The sequence below is a fragment of the Columba livia genome, chromosome 6 (genome assembly GCF_036013475.1).
Source record: "Columba livia isolate bColLiv1 breed racing homer chromosome 6, bColLiv1.pat.W.v2, whole genome shotgun sequence".
Lineage (NCBI taxonomy): Eukaryota > Metazoa > Chordata > Aves > Columbiformes > Columbidae > Columba > Columba livia.
The window spans coordinates 19,183,248-19,205,052 of NC_088607.1; the positions used below are offsets into that span (position 1 = coordinate 19,183,248).

Consider the following 21,805-nt stretch of genomic DNA (forward strand, 5'->3'; position numbering starts at 1 on the left):
AGACTGCACAGCAGAAATTGCGTATGGCCTACTCATTTATTATGTACCTTTCAGAACTGTGTTACAAAGACTAGCACATCTCTTACCTTTTAGAGGGAGGAGACAGAAAAGAGGACAAAAGCCTGAATCACCAACACCTGAGTGGCAGAAGAATCTAATACTCACTACAAATGAATATCTGTAGGATTTTCAGTTGTTTAAATAATCCTTTCAACCTCTACTTTGAATCAAAATATTTCCCAAAAAATACCCCACCTCTTTATAGAGCAAGCAAGTTTTAGACTAAAAGGCTAATATTTTGGAAATTGATTGGAAAGTACAGGCTCCGATAGCTTGCAGTATGAACAACTGCCATCAAGTATTTCTCTACTATTTGCTGCCCAAATTAACCTTTTTCACAGCAGGAAACAACGCTAAAGCATCCGAGAGATGCACCACTGGAAACACTCCACTGACCTCGGAGAACAGTGTTAAGCAGACCTGACTGCACTTTATACATCCTTTATTTATTAGGTGAGAGTGTACTTGTATAGACCCTGCAAGACTATGACCATTTAATAGTCAGAAAACAGGTGAAAACAAGCAACAATTTCAAAGCTCTGCATCTTATCTTTAGTTAAAACAACATTTCATCTGCTATTAGCACAAATTATTTCCAAATGTCTGTGAAGGATTGGTTTTGGGCTCAGATGTAAAAGTAAAGATAAGCAAACCTGTTCATTTTTATCTGGAAGTGAAAGGCTCATTTTCACATCAGCCTTCATTCTTCGCAGCAAATAGGGATTTATGGTGTCCCGTAACACACAGGCACATTTGTACGCAGTTTTAACCTGAAGAATGAAGAAAAAGCAAAGGCTGTATTTTGGTTCTTGCTATTAATTTTAACAACAGGCAAAATTCCATAATTAGCAATAAGAAAATCCTAATAAAAAGAGATGGTTTATGATTTATGTGAATCTACAGTTACATATTCAACACAACGTGAATTGCAAAAAAATTCATGTTAGCAGCAATAACACTGAATAATTAAGTCTTCCTCAGATACCACTAATTTATCTTTCCTAATTTAGTGGAATTTAAAAGAGACTAGAAATTAGATTTCTTTTAGAAACCAATCTAGGAAGTGAGCATAAACTTGCACAGAACCAAAAAGCCACATGAAAAACTGCTAATACATACACTGAAGATCAAAAGAGAAGCCTGCAGCAATGGTGGTTACCAGACAATAAGTGAAGATTAGTGCCCGCTTGAGACTATTAAAAAAAAAATCAGTACCAGAAAATCCCCATGATCACAGAAATGAAAGGTCACTCTGGCCTTAAATGGAGCATATGGTTCTATAATGGGTAATGGATGTATGAGATGGGTATTAACTGTACATAATGGCTAAAAATACCTTCATTTATCTTAAAGCAAAACTAAGAATTTAATAAATTATTGATGTGTTAAAAAAGACCAAAACAAATACACCAACCTCCCCCTCCCCAAATTGGCTGTCCAATTTAGTAAATTACTAAGCTTTATACAAGGGATGTACTTAAACTCAAAAAGAAAATAAAACTTTAGAAATGTGTGCAAAACATTACAAATAATATTTGAAAGGATACAAGTTTATTAACATTTATATGGAACTTAGTCTGCAGACTATTATGCTGATAATTTATCAGCTAATTTGAAAAATGTTACACAAGTCATAAATACTGAGAACCAAAACTGCAAAGATTAATAGACATACCTATTCAAAATAATATTACAAATATTTTTTGCTTTCAAAATAAAATTTTATCTACTGTTAGACTTCCAAATTGTTTGGATTTAAGGATTCCTCTATTGCATAATTTGCCAAAGCTTAACATCAAACAGGAAAATTTTATTTAAAGACACCACAATATGAGATCAGTCACCTCCCACTCCAACTTGCTTATCTTTACTTAATATCAAAGAATACTTCTCATGATTTAAGCTTTAGGGCTTTTCACTAGAAAACTTTGTGTATAAGCTATATCCTTGTACAAATGAAATGGTCTCATTTGGTTGAACAGTTCTTTTCATATATGCAGCAGTAAAACGCACATGCAACTCGCTTTTGGGTTAGTGTCTAGAACACACAGTATGAGGTACATTTCAAAGTCAGCTTTGAAACAATGTAACAGTCTCCTTCAAGTAAAGTGAATATTTTGATGCATTTACCTGAACAGGAGAGGCATTGGCATAACCTCCCATGGTTATCGGAACTGAAAATTGCTCCATGAACACAGGAAGTGTTCCCAGTTTCCCTGGGAATATAAAGTCAAACAGGGACCAGAGCTCCTTTAGGTTATTTTGCATAGGCGAGCCAGACAAGATGATTCGATGGGGTGTGCGGAACTATTAACAAAAACCACAAAACCAAAATAAAGTTATTTTAATGGATCATGGTGTAGCCTGCCTGCTGCCTCAAAAGATACTCAATTTCACCATCAATGAATCCTCATTTTCATAGAATAGAATCATAGAATGTCCTGAGTTGGAAGGGACCCACAGGGATCACTGAGTCCAATTCCTGTCCCTGCATATGACAACCCCACAGTTCACACCATGTGTCTGAGGGCACTGTCCAGTCAACATGTGGCCTCACATTCCTGAAATAAACAGCTTTCTGCAATATATTTTCCATAAACTGTTACCAGAAAATGAGCACCAGCACCCTGACATTCATCCCTAATGACAGATTATTACACAATTATTTAACATTTCTGATTTTCTTCCTCTACCATACTTCTGTAAATTTACTGATGTAAGCTCATTAAAAATGTTAATTATATAGTCAAATACAGTCCATTGTGATTTATGCTTTTATTCTTTATTAATGGACAAATGTGTATTTTTATGATAAAGTAATACAGGCTACTAGATTTTGGAACTTTCCCCCAAGCCCTTCAAATATTGCTTTTATTTTGCATAAAGTACCTGCTTGCATGCCAGTGTGACTGCAGCATTTGGATTTCGGATTTTGTGACCCTCATCCAGAATCACATAATGCCAGTCATATCTGTGGATGTTATCCTGCATCAGTCGAATGTATGAATAAGATGTAATTAAAATTCCATGGCAGGAAGCAATTTCACGGATTAGTTTCACCTAAAAGCAAAAGGTGCACGTTGTGAGTAACAGTGAGACAGCAAACTCAGACCTACTCAACCCCAGGTTTGTTGTCCAAAGGGTGTACAGAAAGTTTTGAAAAAGCAGATATACAATTTACTTTGCAAGGAAAATGAGTGTAGGCAAGACCTCGATTACATGATTCTTAGCTCATCTGTAAAAAAATGAAGCACTCTTGAATACTGCGCTATAACATCAGAATTTGATCTCAACTCTGGGTTAGAAGGAAACTTTTTTTTTTAAGGCAATGTCTGAAACACAAACATTAAATTTGATTAAAGTAACTGATTGCTTCAAGTTCTCCTACATTCACCTCACATACTCCCACAGCATTCACAGTATTCAAGACTCATCTTTCTTGCATTTATCCTCCACATACAAATCTAGAAGACTTAAACTGAAGATGAGGGACTGGGAGGTGATTCTGGATGAAAGAAATATATCCAATGTAAAAGGAAAAAAAATGGTAGAACCACCAAAGAATTTGCCAAAGGAAAGATGAAACCCTTATTACTAGAAGTGCCTTTAAGAAAAAAAAGGAAAAACAAACAAACAAAACTCAACCAAACAAAAAAGCAAACCCAAACAAAGAAAACAAATAAACCCAAAATAAAACCAACAAAAACAAAAGGGAAAAATCCATCTCAAAGACTCAGATGGCGTTAAAAGTCCACGACCTCTTGTTGCAAAATTTCTTGCTCAGACATACCCCAAGATTCGAAAAGCTCTTCTGTGTTTAACTACTCAAGAATTTCTGCTTTCTGATTACCATCCCCTCATAAAATCGTAACACATTATTTAATGTCGACATCATGATTCTCAAGCGAATACGTGAACTCCGGAACAATTTGTATGACAGTAGGATTTCTAGGTAGGTTGTGGACATCCAAAGCTTGCAACTGTGTTCTAGAGTCTCAGCAATGGCTTATCATAGAATATTGTAGACATCTCCACCCAAACACTTAAGACAAATCATCTCGGGCGATTTCAAATTAAAAGCTTGTAAAATATGTAACCTCTTCTAGTTTTTGCAATTAATAGGGTATGTCTGCAATTAGCCTGACTTACAGAATGCTACACTCTTGTCATTAAAAGATGTTTTGTGAAAGTGCTGCTGTTATTATGGAGGCTCAGGAGACCAATCCCTCCTAGAGGGCAAACAGTGGACTAGCAGAAAACAACAGCCATAAATCACGTTGTCAGGTAGCAGAGAATAGAAGTGAAACACAGGCACATGAAGGCCATTCACTGTAAACACACCACAGCAGAATCCTAGTCAGGATTTACTGAACCTGTAATTAATTAAAGTTTCCTTCAAGCTAAATTTTTAATAAACAAGGATTTGTGCTGACAATGAAGAAATACAACAACACAATTTTATCAACTCACACTACATCACTTATTAACTCTCATTTTACTGCACTTGGTACTTTCCCAGAAGCTGCCTTCACTTTAGTTGCTGCACTTGAAATAATTGTAAATGTTTTAAAAATATGATAACATTTAATATTGGATACACACTGTTTTGAGGATGTAGCAGTTCAGAATTCGTACTATTTATCATGTATTTTTAAATTCACGATTCCTGTTTGGTTAGATTCAGGCTATTTTTTTTTTCTTTTAATCAGGAAATACACTTCAATAAAGTATTTCAGGTCGTGCACTGTTAAACTGAAAAAAATCAGCTTGAGACAAATCCTACTAATGCCAAACGATTACACAGAAGTTATCTGGCTTTGAAATTCTGAACTCTTGCCTTTAAAAGATGCTAATGAATAGAGGAAATGCGAGCAGATCGACTCATTCTGACCTTGTAGTTCTGTTCAGGACAGTATTTCAGGCCTTTACAATTCAAGGAAAGTATTTTCTCCTAACAGGGTGATAAGTTGACTGTGGTGCCTTGTCTTCACTAGGACACATGCAAAGTACAAAGACTGAAAGATTCTTGACAAGCACCATTTCTTAAGGCTAAAACATTTATGATTTTATTCTAAGGACACATCACTAAGCAAATTGGTTTTTCGCCTGCTGGTATCACCCTGTAGCTACAATTTTGTTTTTGAAGCTACAAAAACAGAACAATTTTTTTAACTGATGCTTACAGAAATAAAGTTTCTCTTTTTTTGGCATGAAGTAGTCTTTAAAAATACTATAGTGTTCAAGAGGACCTGAACTCTTCTATGTATTAAAAATTGTAATTTTCTTAAACAGAAATATGTATGTTAGGACTGAACTTAAAGAAATACACTAGTGATAACTATGAAACTCTCTAAACATTCAGATACCTTTAAGGCAAGTGTGAACTTACAGAGCTAATATCTAGTCACTTATACAAGCATGTATCACTTGCGAAACAAAAATGCATCCTTCAGCAGGCTTGTCACTATCTCATAACGAACCATTAAGACCAGAGATCCATAAATTCAACCTATAAAACCTCTTTATTATTTCCCTGCCCCCAACAAAACAATCTAAATGGTGCCATGAAGAGGTTTCAAAAGAACACATTACAATATTTAATAATGTAGAAGTTGCAATAAAAAGAGCTAAAGCACTCACTACATATTTAACAAGAATGCTACTTCTTGTGCCATAATACTATGTTTATCTGAGTTTGGTCCTTGACTCAGAAATAGAGCCTTTGGTGAAAACAGTTTCCATACACAGTCATGCCAGTAACTGTAACCTCTGAAGCTTATTTTCTTTACATGTAGATTGTGTACTCTACTGTGAGGGTAGAAGGTTTAAAATCTTCAGTGTGCAAAGTCATTTTCAAATTGATGGTTTCACAGGTACAAGCATCATGAACTGACAACTGCTTTTGAGGGCTGCACTGAATGTCCAGCATTTGACCCAGAATAAGGGGACGTAAAGTTACAGTTTTACAAGTGGTGAGCGATTACCATCAGAAAGAATTGTCAAGCTCAGTGATATCTATTCTAAAGATCAACAAACTGAAAGTTCAGCCTTGATCTTAAAAAAAATACAGCCTTCTTCCGTATGTGATATGTTAAACCAAGATAATGGAAGTCCATGTTGGCTCTTACATTTTATAATTTACATATGCTCACATGCCATGAGGAGTTTTGAAACAACAGGACAAGCTCTTTGTACAGAAGGCTTTTTTTTCCATCCCCTACACTTACAGAGTTTTCTCCCATTTATTTATGGTATAGAACAGAAGATAAGAGTATTTACCGTATTTTATCTGATCCTTAGAGGTCTCAAAGCACTTCATATTTACAAGTCACTTTAAGCTACATCAGATCTGAGTGTAAACCACAGTAGGAGGTTAACAGCATAAGACAGCACCACAGGACATACTTAGCCACAAGTGCTGTGCCTTGTTCAAACCGAAAGCTGATTTCACAGGTGAGGGGTTTTTTTGTGTGTTTTTTTTGTTGTTGGTTGGTTGGTTGTTTTTTTACTGTGGTCATAAGATTGCTCTTCTCTGATTAAGAGGCATCTAGGAAAAAAATGTGCATGAGGTGGAGACCACATCAGCAGTGACACTTGTTCAGAGCATGCTGTTGCAGCTCTCAGAAAATGAGGCATTACAGCAGAATTAAGAGAACTGAATCTCTCTAAAGTGATCATATGGTATCCAAATTCCTTAATTTTAAGGTGTTGAGCATACATTTGTGGGAGGACAATGGAAGGTGAAGTCCTGAAAACCTGACTCTTCCTGCAGATGGAAAAATTTGAGCCAGTCTGTCAAGTGCATTAGTTAACAAATACCTCAAAATAAGCACATACGGCTTAATTTAGGAAGACATACAAGCATGTTATTGAGGTCGAAAGACTTTCAGGGCTTCAAAACATACTGAGTTAATTGAACAACAGGAAGCTATTAACACATTAGAGTGTGCTGTTCCTTTTTTGCCATGGACTGTAATTACATCAACTACCTCAGAATACGTTTAATCAAGTGCAATTAAGCACCATAACATTTTGATATTATTACAAGAAATTCAATAAATACTTAAAGAGAAAATTAAAAATGCTTTGCTGAATCCTGAAAATCCATTTAAGCTTCTGAAATATGAGGCCACAGGAAAACAAAAATCTAAGTTTTCCTTGTTTTGTTCCTGCAAGGTACCAAGGATTGAAACTTCACACAAGTCAGGCTTGTCAGCTTAAGAAATGGAAAAGGAACAACCATATTAAGAGACTGGCCAAGAAAATTAAGAGACAGAAAAGGCACTGCTTGAAAAAAGTAAACCAACAAAGTAACATTGTCATTAAAGAAAACGAGACCAGGTGATATCAACTGACATACTGACCAAACGAAGAAAATTGACTGTGCAAGCAAAATGTATTAAATACTAGATCAATGACATACTGATGCATGAAAGTGCAAGGAGAGAATTCACCAGTACTAGAATGATATATCTGGTGTACAAGTAGCCTAGTCATTAACTCCTTGCATGGACTAGAGTACAAGCAAAAACCCTGCTACTATGTTTAATTTGTTCAGGCAACATTAATCTGTATCATAGTATAAATGGTATTCCATGTGTCCCCTTTTTGTGCAGTTTCCTATCAAATCTATATAAGACAAAGAATTTTTTGTTCTTTTAAAACAGAGAAAGAGCAGAAGCTTGCACAGAAACATTCAGGAACAGCGAAGAGTCTTTTTTTTGGCTAGCACAAGAGAAAAAAAAAGAGGAAGAAAAAGAGAAACTTCCGGAATTATAAAATGGATGTCAACCATTACCTTTTTGTCGGTGTAAGAACCAGTTTCATGGAGAATCGCGACTCTAAATGGAGGCCACCAGGTGTGGAATTCTTTTACCCACTGATGCATCACAGTAGCTGGACAAACAATCACTGTTGGACCCAATCCCTGGTACCTAAAATACAATATTCAAGGAAATAAAACAACAAAAAAACAAAAACCAAAAAGCTAAAACCCAAACCTTTAACACAAATAAATATTCTATATTAAATGGCTCATTAATATACACACATATTAAAATGACACACTTTATAGTTCAAGTGGAATATGGAAGCTACGGAAATTAATTGGCACTTTATTTTTCTGGAATTGTGTTTTTTAAAGGAAGATGAAAGGGGTACTGCTATAAAAACCTATCCACTGAACAGTTAATGGATGCATCTATCAAGATAAACACAGAAATAGAAAATCTCCAAACAATAAGGTGTAAGAGAACTTCCTCCTGTGGTAATTCAAATCAGGTTTGGGTGACTGCTGTTTATATGAGCAAAAATAAGTCATTAACAAACAACTATTTTATTACTTCTATTAAAAAGAACGTGTAGCTAGAGTCTCACAAATGGACTTTTGCACAGGTGTTCCGCTTCACATTGGTAATACAGTGTGCTATTATCACCATAATTTACAGATAAGACAAGGACTCTAAAGCAGCAGAATATATCACCCATGGAAGCTGAGGTCTGAGCTGAGCTTCAAATGTCTCATAATTTTCTTATTCATAATCACACGATTGTTTCTGAGAATTACTGAGGACATTTTAAACAGAGTCTTTGTGCATATTAAGTTCAGAGCTACTATTCAGGTTAAGAAGAGAAAAAATCACTCACACAATACCCAAACGTGAAATATTACCATCACAAGCAAATACCAACAATTATAGAGGAAATATACCAAGTAGTGGTTACAAGTAGTTATTTTTCAAATATATTTGCTCTTTATAAACCAGAACAAAATAACTTTGCAAACAAAGGCAATAGCTACAGTTATCACATACTGACCTGTGTCTGGCCACTGTTCAAGTCTTAATAAAGAAACAATTCAAAATAACACAGTGTACATTCAAGGTCACATGCATATAAAAATAAAGAAGGATTTCCTAGACACCAGCAATACTCTACTTTAAACTGCTAATGCCTTAGAAACTGCTGACATTAAGAAATAATATTCCTTATTAAAAGCTTATACATATGCAGAATGACAACCTGCATGTTGCTTATCTCTTTTATTATGAAAATATATAACAACCTTATGAAGTCTAATTAAAAAACTCCCAGCGATCCAAGGGGAAGTTAGAAGTTGGAGATGCAAAAAATAGCTTCAACTATACTATAATATGAATCCAAATAATCCGTCTTAAAAATATCTATAGCAAAAAAACCCAACCTTCCCAGAACACATCAGTTTCTCACTCTTCATGAGTAGTAACAAATTACTTCTGTTTATTCCCTTGGTCTGTATCAAACAAGCTGACATGGTGGGTTTAGCTGGTGTGGGTCTTTTTTTCCCCTTGTTTGTTTGACTTTTTTTTTCCTCTCCACTGAGCTTAAACAAAGAGTTCACATTTCCTTCTATCAATTTTCAGAAAATCCACTCCCCCTCTACTCGGTTGTGCAAAATCTTTTGTGTGCCTAGTCTGGCTTTAGCCACTTTCCACTAGCCAATATTTGACTCTTGTCTTGTGAGCTTTTATTTAATTATATAAAAGAGTCATGCAACTTCTTTCATTCTGTGCCATTTCACAAAACAAACCACACACTTGTTTAGTACACATAGGAGGCATCCTTCATTCTCCTAATCATTGCAACAGATTCGCTCTGCTGCCCATCCAATTTATATTTGTTTTCCTTGAACAAAGGTGACAGCAACAACATTTCAAACCAAAGTCCTACCGGTACCTTGTACCAGGATGCTAATACTGCCCTGTTCCTGCCCCAAATATATTGTCAGTAAGCACTCTCTGTCTCTTTTTACAGTTGCAGTGTATTAATAGCTTATGGTCAATGTATGATCAATATAACCGAATCTCTTTCTTCTTCTGTTGCTTCTGGTTTATAAAACCCAAATTCACAGCAAGTATCCTTTATTAGTTCTTATTTAATTGGATGTGATTAGAATTGCAAATAAGATCTATTCTTGAAACTTACTACCAAGCAAAAGGAAGCTCTAGTCATACTATATTTATAATCTTTAAGTACTCAAAAAGGTAGCAGAGGAAAATATGTTGCATTATAACCAACTCTATTGCCAAGCACTGGTAAATCATGCCTTCAAAATGAAACATGTCATTTCAACAACCAAATCCAAGGAAAAATAAAAGAACAGGGCAGCAAGAGCAATATCAATTTTCTGGGACAATGGATTTTTATTTATGTAACACCATAGGAATTAATCTCCCTGCCACTCATCATAGAGATTGAGCCTTAATGTTTAACCTGTATGATTATATCTCTGTATCTTGAAGAGCACAGATGAGTAAATAATCAGTGTATAAACTTTACGGCAGAGCTTCTTGTCTGATCTCTCAACTAATGAAGCCAAGTCTATAGTGAAAGATAACATCTTTCTTAAACAAAACAGGGTATTTGCAAATAAGCAAATTAATGGACCCACAAACTCTTCAAAATATTTCAACAGCAGATTTCAACCTAGATACCGGTTAGAGATGAGTTACTTGAAATTTGCTTCTGCTTTGTTTTTTCTTGTGAAGGGACCATTAGTCTGAAAGCTGTGGCTTGTTCCAGCTTGTCTAACACAAGACCTTTCCCCCTCTATAAATCCTGCTTCCCTTATATCCTTACACCACCATAGATGCAACACTTCTACTGATACCTCACACGACATTTGGCTTTCTCCAGCTGTATGGCTCAATAACTATTAAAAGTGAGACAATATTTTGTAATAGTTATACTCCCTGTGACAATTAGTTCCTTAATTCAGCTATTCTTCAGGCTCCTTCAAAATCAGAAAAACATTGGAATCAGAGGTGGTTTACAAAAGGAAATTTCTACTCACCTTATTTTAAATAATACTTTTACAGAAAATTTCACTGATAGAAAATAGAGCCGAATATTTTGAATATCAACAAAAATAACCCTATTGTCTTGATACTCAAGTGCCTCCAAACACAATGTTCTGTTCAATCCTGCACAGGAATGACAGTAATATCTCCATTTTACAGAAGAGCAGCTGAGGTTGGGAAAGTCCGCAGTGTCAGACCCCTGCAGCAGCACACTAGCTCCATCTATACGTCAAGGTAATGAGATATGGGCCAGGCTGGAAGCCATTTAAACATGCTGACAACACAACTATGTCCACTCTTAACGCCTGCTTCTCAGCCAAACTGAGCAGAAGGTCTTCTGCTTACTAGCCTACATGGCTTTCAGATGGAAGCCAGCTAGCTGGTGTTACTGCCATCCTAGTTCAGAATGCAGATGGGGAAAATACCTGACTAGGCAAAGATCAAGTTGTTTAGACCCTCTGCCTTACAGCACACAAGCAAAATCACAGCTAGTTTCACCAAAAAATAAACCTTGTTTCATCCCATGGAATTACTGTCACGATGGACTTAATAGCATGCACCAGCCAAAAAAAAAAAAAAAAAAAAAAAATCAAACTGAACACATTATCTTGCATGCAGAAAGAACACTGCAACTTAGGTGTGCAATTACTTTTTGGCCTTTTCAAAGTTTTATTGTAGTTTTGCTGCCATGTCTTAAGCTGTAACTGTGTAAAAATGTCAAGAGATGTTCCTGAAGGATTTCCATTAACTCAGTGGTCCTCCAACTGCGTCAGGGAACACACCTACACAAAATAATCTGTACAGTAGCGTTCCTTAAATCAGGCAGCCATATCAGAATAAATCAGCTGGCCTGAGTGATAGAGGACATGGACATTATTTATATAAAGGCTACAGTAGGCAGTAACTGGAGACAAGACAGTAATATTTTTCTCTTCATCTATATTTTGAATGTCATTTAAATACACACATATATATATATTTGATACTATATGTGCTTAATTGCATGTAGTAATTTACATCAGGTCAACAAGTCAACTAGAAAAATCAAGTACTATGCATTTGTAAATCCAAGGACACCAACAAGTAGCTTTTCTGGTAATTTCTTCCACTAAGAAGGAATTTTAAAGCATTGTTCAGAAACAAAAAAGCATAAAAGATCTTGTAAGACAGGTCAGTCACTCTCAAATAGTTTTGAGAAGCAACAGCAACATAGCTGATAAAAATTTCTCTGTGTAAGTTAGTGTTTTTACTAGTAATACTATTTTTTTGGCACGGATAATTCCCTGCTGATCAGAAACTCTAAGTTTCATTGCACATCGGCTTGCTACTTCCTGTAAAGTATTTACCTGGTGGCTTGCCAGAACAAATATTTTAATGTAAAATTTAATAAATGGAACAAAAGGTATTACATCTAATTTAAAATTCCATACTGTGTAAACTACTGATATTAATGTAATTGAGTTTGTAAACAATCCATTTGTGGAAGCTAACCTTAGACACCGTATTGACCCAAAATATCTAGTGCGGCTCATCTGCAAAATGAAGCATCAATGCCTGGAATTCATTAAAAGTGTTACATGTTTAATTTTTCCTGCCCTACAGCTCCATTGTCTCGTAAAATTTTTCCTTTGATGTCCCCCACTAAAAGAATTAAAGGAATATTGTAATTGAAATGTCATTAATAATTCACAGGACCCTCCTCCACCAGCAATACATCTGATGAAATATTAATCGAGCGCCACAGACTGACAGTCTGCAGAGGAGCACTTGCCTGTAATTTGAACCACGAGTCCTGATCTTGCTGTAGCTCAGACCTGCCAAGAAGGCAATTATCTGAATGGTCTTGCCCAATCCCATCTCATCTCCCAGAATTCCTCCTGCCTGCTGGCAGTGCAATTCCCAGAGCCACCTAACACCTGTCTGCTGGTACCTAAAACAAGGAAAAAGAAGATAGCAAATGTTTGATAACACGGATCATAACAGAAAGTACTCATGAATTAATCATCTGGCAAGGTTCTTATACTAGTTACAGTAACATGCTGGATGTGTGTTTTACATGAGTGCTGTATTTACTAGGTCATACATTTTTGATGCTCTCAGACATTACATGTGACTTTCATTCTTTATGCAACACTAACACATTTCTAATTAAACTGATAGTCACGGTAATTAGAGGGTATTTTATTTCATGTATATTTTAAGTGTTAAAAGCAACTTGGAAAGCTACTTTTAACAAAGCATTACCTTTCCAGAAAAGAGGACATGTAAGGGTCTAGTAAATTATATTACTTGGAACATATACCTTGAACCGAAGCAAAAGCTTGACTTCTAAGGGGTACAGACTTCATATTCCACTGTGAAAACTGATCACGTCTGCCAAAGCATGCTTTCTTTTTATGTAAATTCATTTAATAACATTTAGTCTCTTTCAAAGTAGAATAAAGCCATCAAGGCAAAATGTTTTGGAAGGCAAAACAATATAAACTATTCCAATTAATGGGATGCAGCAGAGCATTATTATGAGAGAGGATCAGGGCAGCTTCTAGTCCCAGTTATTCACTAGAAATTGTGTACGCAACAATGTAAAATAGATTAGACTGGAAAGCAAGATTTACAAAGCCAAGCTAAAAAGGTGGAGACAAGACAATGGACTGAGAATCACTTTAGGACATGCTTTTTTATAATTATATGAAACAGAGAGACCAGTACTAATAACAACACACCATGTGTGTGGGTTAAATTGAAAACAGAACAGAATGAAGAAACAGTATATTTAAATCACAATTTAAAAAAAAAAAGGAATAAAATACACATTTCAGCACTTCCATGTCTTGTAAGTTAAAGGAAGAACAAGGTTACTGTTATCATTTTCTTGATGGCATGTGCTCCCGGAGCGCAGAGCACAGCAAAGAGCAAAACACTTTTTTAATTTATTTTTTTATTATTATTATTATTTTTTATGTAAAACTGGGATTATTCATTTTAGGGCATTGACTTATGTGCATTTCAAAATCCTGTTTCATTCTCTGAACAAGCAATATTTAGGAATACTGACAGTTACTGACACTAGTGTCTACAAAGTACTATTAAAAATCAATTTATGATGAGTCCTGTATGGATTTAGAGAATGCTAAATGGAGACAAACAATCGGCTTGAGCAGTTAGAAAAAGATGATCAAAGAACACATCTAATGGTTCAGACATCATGCTACCTGCTGTCTCAAATGCATTATACCAAGAAGCCCTTAAAAAACCCCTTTAATAGAAATTCATTCACCTTAACAATGCAGCAGTCTAAAACCAACTATGAAATGGCTTGCAGGGTTAGCTACAATTGGATTAAGATGTTACCACCACTACATTTTATGAAGACAAAACATTTTCTGATGAAAATCTTAAAGAACTGGAGAGAACCCTAATTCCAGTCAGAAGCTGCTCCTCCAGGTTAATGTCCAGCACGTCTCTTCAGAAGACAACCATTCAACAACTTCCTAATATTATTTTGTATTATTTCTTAGGATTACATCCAGTGCTTAAAAGCTAGTTGCATTTATAAGCATATTTCTCCCTTTCCACACTTCTCCTGACAAAGTTTCACAGTAGAGAATTAAGTTTGTGAAAACTTCTGTTCCAAGCTTATTTAAAAATGGAAAGGATGCAGATAATTTCTTTATGTAATCATATAAACATGCAAAACTTGCAACAATGCAAAAGTTAAAGGAAAAAAATCCCCTCCCAGTAATTTTTTATGGTTACATTGAAAAGATAATAAATTTTCTTTAATCTTATGCTTTCATTGCACCTTTTTATTGGTTCGATTTTTACTACTCCAAAAATCCTGTAGAAGTAAAATCAAAATGTTGCCTGGCCTTTCAAAGTACTGTTTAGACTGTGTTTCACATAAGCGATCATGCTGTGATGCATCTCTCAAAATTCACTGCAGTAGCTAACAGAGAGGAGCTGCATTGCTGCTGAGACAATCGCATTTCAGATGTATTGAGGAAGTCACACACTGAAAGCAAATGATGAAGAAATGTGGTTTCTTGTTCATACAGACAGCATTCTCTCAGGCTTAGTGCAGACTGCGTAAGGCAATGTTTGCAAATCAGTCTTGCTTGCTATGTTTGGTTTTGTGACACAGGAGCACCAATGGTATTCTTGCTGGATGTTCCTCAAAGCAGACAAGCATATAGGGAAGAAAAAGAGTGTTCACTTTAACAGGCTTACCAAAGAATGAACTTAAGGGTCTGCTATTCCTAGTGTGAGCTAACTTTTTTGGAATTCAGTTCAACTCTGCAGGAATATCACTTACAGAATACTCCTGTACACCTCCTTAGGTTAATATACTTCCACGTTTTGTACTATACTGCTCAGAACTCAAAGTTTAATGTCTATTGACTATGGGCCTTCCTACATCAGAGATTTCAGCATTTAAGTCAGACAAATCATTCAACTCAATTGATCTTTCTAACCACTTAGGAAGTTTTGCCAACTGACTCATGCTTGCAGGGATACCCTTCATTAGTGAGGCTGATATCTCTAAGATTAATTTTTAGTTGTCTGCCTTATTTCAATTCCCTTTGGGTTGCTCAGACCACACATCCGTTCTCAGGATGATTACTTCTGCAGTACATTCGCATAAACAACTGGAGACCGCATATTGGCTGTGTACGGTCCTGGCAACCAAGTCATTAATTCGATTCCATTTCAGAGCTAGTGCTTTCCTTCTGAGGAACTGCAGGACAAGAGTAATAATTTCTTTGAGGTTAAGACTAAGTGGTCCTGTTGAAAGGGATAGCACGCACAACCGTTATAAAACAGGGCTTTCTACTACACTAATTATAAGATTTTAGAGAGTTAGCTTTTGAAAGAGATGTTCTTCCTGCTGTGCGAAATGTTGCCAACAAAAATTGATTCAAGCCTATTACGCATGAAAGCTAAGGGGGAGATTATGGATGAAGTTAACTTGTGAGCTGCTAGTTTCTTTGGACTGCCTTCTGTAAACAGGTTTTTGACATCAACTTGAGTGTGTCACTGAGTGCTATGGCCTCAAAGTACTGAAACAGAAAGCAGTCATACCCAAATCTGCAATCCTGCATTAAATAACAAGGAATGATCATACAATCATAGAATACCGGGTTGGAAAGGATCACAAGGATCATCTGGTCAAACCTTTCTTGGCAAAAACACAGTCTAGACAAGATGGCCCAGCACCCTGTCCAGCTAAACCTTAAAAGTGTCCAGTGTTGAGGAAGAATGAGTTGTAAATGTTTTCCATCTACTAAAGGAGTTAAGTATGCACTCTCCATGTCTTAAATTTTACTGGTCAAAATATTCAAGATTATTTTGTAATATGAATAATAAATAGTTACTTTGAGTAGACTGGGTAGTTATTTAAAGTTGAATATATTTTTTCACTTGCAGAAAATTCCACTTACTCCACCCAATCACAAAACCACCTATGTTTCTTGTTTTCATTTATCACAACTTGCTAACACCTTATTCTTCAAAGTAAAGTTATTCTATCACTCCACACTTGAATTAAGAGAAAGCATTTCTAAAAATAGACAAGGAGAGCTTCTCAATTCATAGTTTAGCTAAAACATATTCACAATATTCACATCAGGCACTTATCATTCATATTTTCATGGAACTGCATTTTGTGCTTGTAATAAATTAGTTTCTTTGAGGCTTGACCCTGGAGCTTTTTTAAAAGAAACAATCCTACAGAAACAACTGAAGTAAAAGTTGAGGCATCATTCACTGAAATAAAAGTTACAGCAAAAGGCATCCAGAAATCACCACGACTGTTACTACTATTATTAACAGCATACAGCAGCATATTAAAATAAAGTACACAATACATACTTAAAAAGCTTTTTGAACAGAAATCCTGGTACTTTGAAACCCTCTTCAAATTCAGCATCACTTTCTTCAGAAAGTTCCTCTGCTGTTTGATGTTCTTTGTCCTTCAAACGTTCTTTTTGCCACCTCCTAGAGTGACAAAACAAGGAGTCAAGATTCAATTATTGCACAGAAAAGACGCTATACCAAACTACACTGAATTTTAGACCAGGTAAAAACCCAACAAAAATGCGTTATTTGATATCATGATTTAAATAGTAATCTTTGGAGGACAGACTGATGCAAGCAAATGCTCAAAATATCTGACATATAGATGTACACACTCCTGACTATTCAGTTATAAAGCCTTCAGAGTTTGATAGCTAGTTATATTTTATATAGACAGAAATATTAATACAATGGAATCAACAGTTAACATCATCATGAAAGTCTGGCCACTTAAAATGCGTAAAACTCCACAAAAACCCCCACCAAAACCGTATCAATAAAGCTTAGGTATTCCAAAGCTATTTTATTAATATAACCAAATACTTAAATAATTTCTTTCACCTAGAGAAATGTGCAGCAGTGTATAATCTTACACAGAGGACTCAGAAACTTCACCATATTTGGGGTGACGTGCTTTAAATCTGTTAAGCAGCCATCATTTGGGAAAGAAGTTTTTTTTGAGGTTTTCAGATTAGAGTGATTTATGGTCTGCAGTCTAATCTCATTTGGACCCCAGGCAGGTTAGAGAATTACCTTCCTACTCCATTGTTCCTCCCCCTTTTAAAAAGTATCTAAGGTCTCAACATCCAAGGATATTATGGACTTGTGTTTTAGTGACCCAAAACCATCTACCTGTAATAGTAAAGTGCATGCTGCTGCCAGCTGAGTATGTGCTAACCAGCCAACAGCACTTCACTGACAATCTGGTTTTTGCTGGAATTATCCCATGAAAATGCCATTCACTGCAGGCACACTGAATGCAGTGTATAAACTGACAAAATCCCTACAGTTATTGGCAAGCTATAGAAGAGATGAAAACCATCTTGGTTTTAATGTTCTGGATACAGTGCAAAAGCAGTTATATTTCATCCCATAAAAGGCTGAAGGAGGAAACCTGATCATATCTAGAAGTATCTAAAATATAAAACAGACTAAAATTCTTCAGGTCCCAAATGACTATAAATAGCAGTGACAGGATATAAAGAAGCAAATTCAGACCAAAAAAAAATAAGTCACCTAGTACTGAAATATACTGAATTAAGCAACAAACAGCCTCCTGAATAAGATGCTAGAAAACTCATCTGTCCAGTCTTTTAACTCTACATTGAAAAACCCTGTAGAATGCACTCTAGAACTGTCCTGCAGTAACTGGGCAGAGGACTTAACAGGACGCAACTGCTTCCCAGTACACCTCCAGCTTCTGAATGACAAACATCACAGGTGAGCGACTGGCCAGTTTCTGTCCTGGTAACATGTTACCATTTACCCATTACACAAACCTCTTATTTTTAGCTTAGGTTGCCTCTATAACAGCAAAAAAAAAAAAAAAAAAAAGGCAGGATAACAGATAAACAGAGTTCTAAAAACAAAACTCCTAACCCCCTTCCCCAAAACACACTCCATAATCTGGGAAAAAAAAGACTTCCAAACTATTTGAAAACATGAGGCTATTCACATTTTCCTCTATATATTTTTTTTAATTTTATCTTGATTTTTCTGTAAAGCTTTCAATTGCTTTCAAGCATTCAAACATAAACTGCATCTAGGGGCTGACATACAAGCTGTATTTTATTTTCAGCCTTGCTACACACATAAGGCCGAGCGCCTTATGTTTTCAAACATACCAGCCCAATTTTATCCATGTCATGAAAAAGCAGCACAGTCATAAAAACATTAGTTAATTTCTGGCCTAAAGTTGACAATATCAACAGCTACAGAAACAAACAGTTTGATTATCTTGATTTATAGCCCAACCCAACTAGCCAAAAGGAGGGAGATAGACGTCACTGTTAAAATTTGTCTCAAACAACTGCCCGTAACACCATCCCTGACATTTTGCACTTTGAACGTGGCAAACAAAGCCACAGACACTATAAAATATTTCAAGTGTTTCTCCAAGTTTTTTAAGAGTTCAGTCACGCTGCTACCTGAGCGCAGTCGTGTTCAGAGCAGACATGACTGGCCCAATGTCACATACAGAACCAAAACTCCTTCCAGCCTGATACAAGAAGTGCCTTCTCCACTAGAGAAGAGTCCTCCCAGTTAAAACCATTTAACATTGAATTTGTTTCACTTTTTCTATCTTGAACACATTAGTGAATTAAAGCAAAAAAATGCAGGCAACGAAGGTCTAGTGTTTCCATTGTATTTTTAACTACTTCAGCAGTTCTTGGGGCAATTAAACCAATGAAGCCCATCTTCCTAAGGACACTATTCTGCATTCTATGGTATGAAATAAGGTGAAGACTCTTTTTGCTGTTAGGTCATTCAAAAACATCTTTCATGCAATCTTGAAATTCATAACAAGGGTTAAGCTCAAGCTGTGTCTTCTCCAGTGGCAGCATTAATAAGAGTTTCTCTTGTCTTCCTGATCACTCACTTCAGTGCAACTTGTTGAAACCTTCACTTAAAGGTTTCTGCATCCCTGCCAAATTCGTTTAAAGACAACTTGTGTTAGAAACAAGAGAACAGGGAATAAGTTCAACACTTCATATACAAACAACATAATCATCTACCCTTTCTTGTGAAAGAACACCAATTATAGCAGGTTTCTAGATCAGCTTTTCACCAGTATCTTTTAAGAAAATACTTACAGCCTGCCTTTACAGAAACAGTTACAAACTTTGAACTGTGATATTGTCTTACTACAGGAAAATAAGCTCCGCCACCTCCAAATACACACAAGTTACAATAACTGCCAAAACCAATTGCACTGACACAATGCTGGATAGGTTTAGAGACAGCTTCACTGGAATATACTTTGATCTGTTAAGTCGGGAAATCTTCAGAAACAAAAATCATGATTGAGAGAAAAAGCAGCATATGCAAGAAAAAAAAAAGACAAACAAACATAGTATTCCGTTTTCTGATTAAAAACTGATGAGCTGCTGAAGTTTATTATTGGACTGTTCTTATTTCATTATATGAAATAATGTATCCAGTTAAGTAGTAAAAGAACTTACTAAAAATATAAAAAGTGTCAAAGTTTTCCGCACAGAGATATATATATATATAATATATATCTCCCAACAAAGGAATGCAAATCTGTATCTTAGACTAGCAGCCTATTAAATGTTTGATTTAGGAAAATAACATTCATGCTCTGGAGGCTAGGAGGCAGTTATGATACATTCTAGAGGCACAGCATAGAAACGCATTTATTGTTGTTCAGTACTACAATATTGTGCTATCAGGCACAGATGGTCAATTATTTTTCTGAGTTCCAGAAAGCAATCAACAATTCAAACTGACAAATGCTGAGAGCCACTGCTTCAGACTGTGTCATTACTGGAACTGAGACAGGTCAGAACTTGATTATTTTATCTGACTGGGTTATGCCAAGATTCAAAGCAAGTACGCAAACTCTTACTTACCACACTAAAAACAACTGTAGATTACAAAGCTTCCAAAGTGACAGCTAGATATAGACTCCATATTAAACTCAAAAAAGGGCAATAATTTGTACAAGAGTTTGCTTCTGATTCTGTATTGCAATATGAATCGCCACTATCCAAGACCGAAGCTTCAGCCTCCCCTGGGAAGGAACAGACTGCCCTCTAGTGTGCGTTAGAAAAAGTGATCCAGAAGTAACTAAGAACAAACGTTTCTGACATTAACTCGTAGCTGGCCAGGCATTTAGACAAGTCACCTTTATATTTTCTGCAACAAGTGTGATCAATGTTGGGATTTCTCCTAAAATTACCTAAGAAAATAGATATGTCCAGAATTTGAACTGATAAACCGTATACTTAATTTTAGTAAAGAAAACTTTATTTTATACACAATATATCTGTTACTTCACTGAAGAATATAGTTACACAAGTTGTAGTATTGAAGGCTCTGCTATTACATCTCTTCCAAAGATCTGGAGGCCTTTTGCTCTCAATTACAGGTTTTACGAAAAAGCAGCAATTTGTTGTTAACCACTAACAACTTTCAAAGTGTGAAGAAGCTATTCAATCTTTGAAAGGCTGTGAACTTAACATAAGACGCTGTACTAAGATACTCTATGCTAAAACTTCATTATTTTATTTAAAAAGGTGTAAATATCTAAATGGACAAAGCAATGGGAAGACAAACATGATTTGCTAGACCAGATCAGTGAGTGGGGTCACTCTGGTCTTGTACTTTTCTCTAGAAGTTAAATTCTGGAGGTAGAAACAGCAGTAGCTCATATTTAACTACAGAGTAAGACATTGACCATTTGGGCAATGTATTTCTAACGCACCTCAATTAAATATCATTAGTACGCCTAGACAATCAGAAAACACAGGTTTTGCAGTATCACCAAGGTCTCCTGAAAACAAAATCGTGACCTTTGAGAAATCAATTATATGTTGTCCATGGACACTGACATGAATACAATTTTATCCTGAAAGTGCAGTATGAAAGCCATATATCATACAATTAAATCTTTCTTAATATAAGTATTCAGATACTAAGCCCATTTCCCACTTATTGCAATACCCTAGAAAGAAATTCTGCATCCCAAACAGTAATAAACACAATTTGATTTAAAAAAATAAAAATAGTCAGAAACCAAGCTGAGTGTTTAATATAGTTTGCATTTGTGAAGCACAATATGCTTTCTATTTTAGACAGCGAAGAATCCCTTACAGATTACTCTAATTTGCTAAATTGAAGCATTTAGCATTACTTTTCTGATCTAACTTTTTATGTTCTATATGGGTGGATTTAATTGGTATGTCCTAGCAGATGAAATACATGCCGTTAGTACCACAAGTCTCCGTAAGTAAATTAAAACTGATGTGGACAATTACACACTTGAGCTTAAAATGAAAGGTGTATTCAGCAAGTGCGCAAAAATATATCCT

The 21,805-nt window shown here is 35.7% G+C and overlaps 1 protein-coding gene across 5 annotated transcripts in view; it reads right to left on the reverse strand.

Annotated features, from left to right (window-relative positions):
- The window catches only part of ERCC6 (ERCC excision repair 6, chromatin remodeling factor), a 47,030-nt gene that overhangs the window by 12,527 nt on the left and 12,698 nt on the right, over positions 1-21,805 (reverse strand). For all 5 annotated transcript variants that reach the window (XM_065067399.1, XM_065067398.1, XM_065067397.1 and 2 more), the window contains 6 exons: positions 16,767-16,892; positions 12,670-12,828; positions 7,859-7,994; positions 2,950-3,120; positions 2,191-2,367; positions 714-830 (listed from right to left, as the gene is read on the reverse strand). In XM_065067399.1, the coding sequence (XP_064923471.1) occupies positions 714-830; positions 2,191-2,367; positions 2,950-3,120; positions 7,859-7,994; positions 12,670-12,828; positions 16,767-16,892 (886 nt within the window). The remainder of the gene's footprint in view (positions 1-713; positions 831-2,190; positions 2,368-2,949; positions 3,121-7,858; positions 7,995-12,669; positions 12,829-16,766; positions 16,893-21,805) is intronic.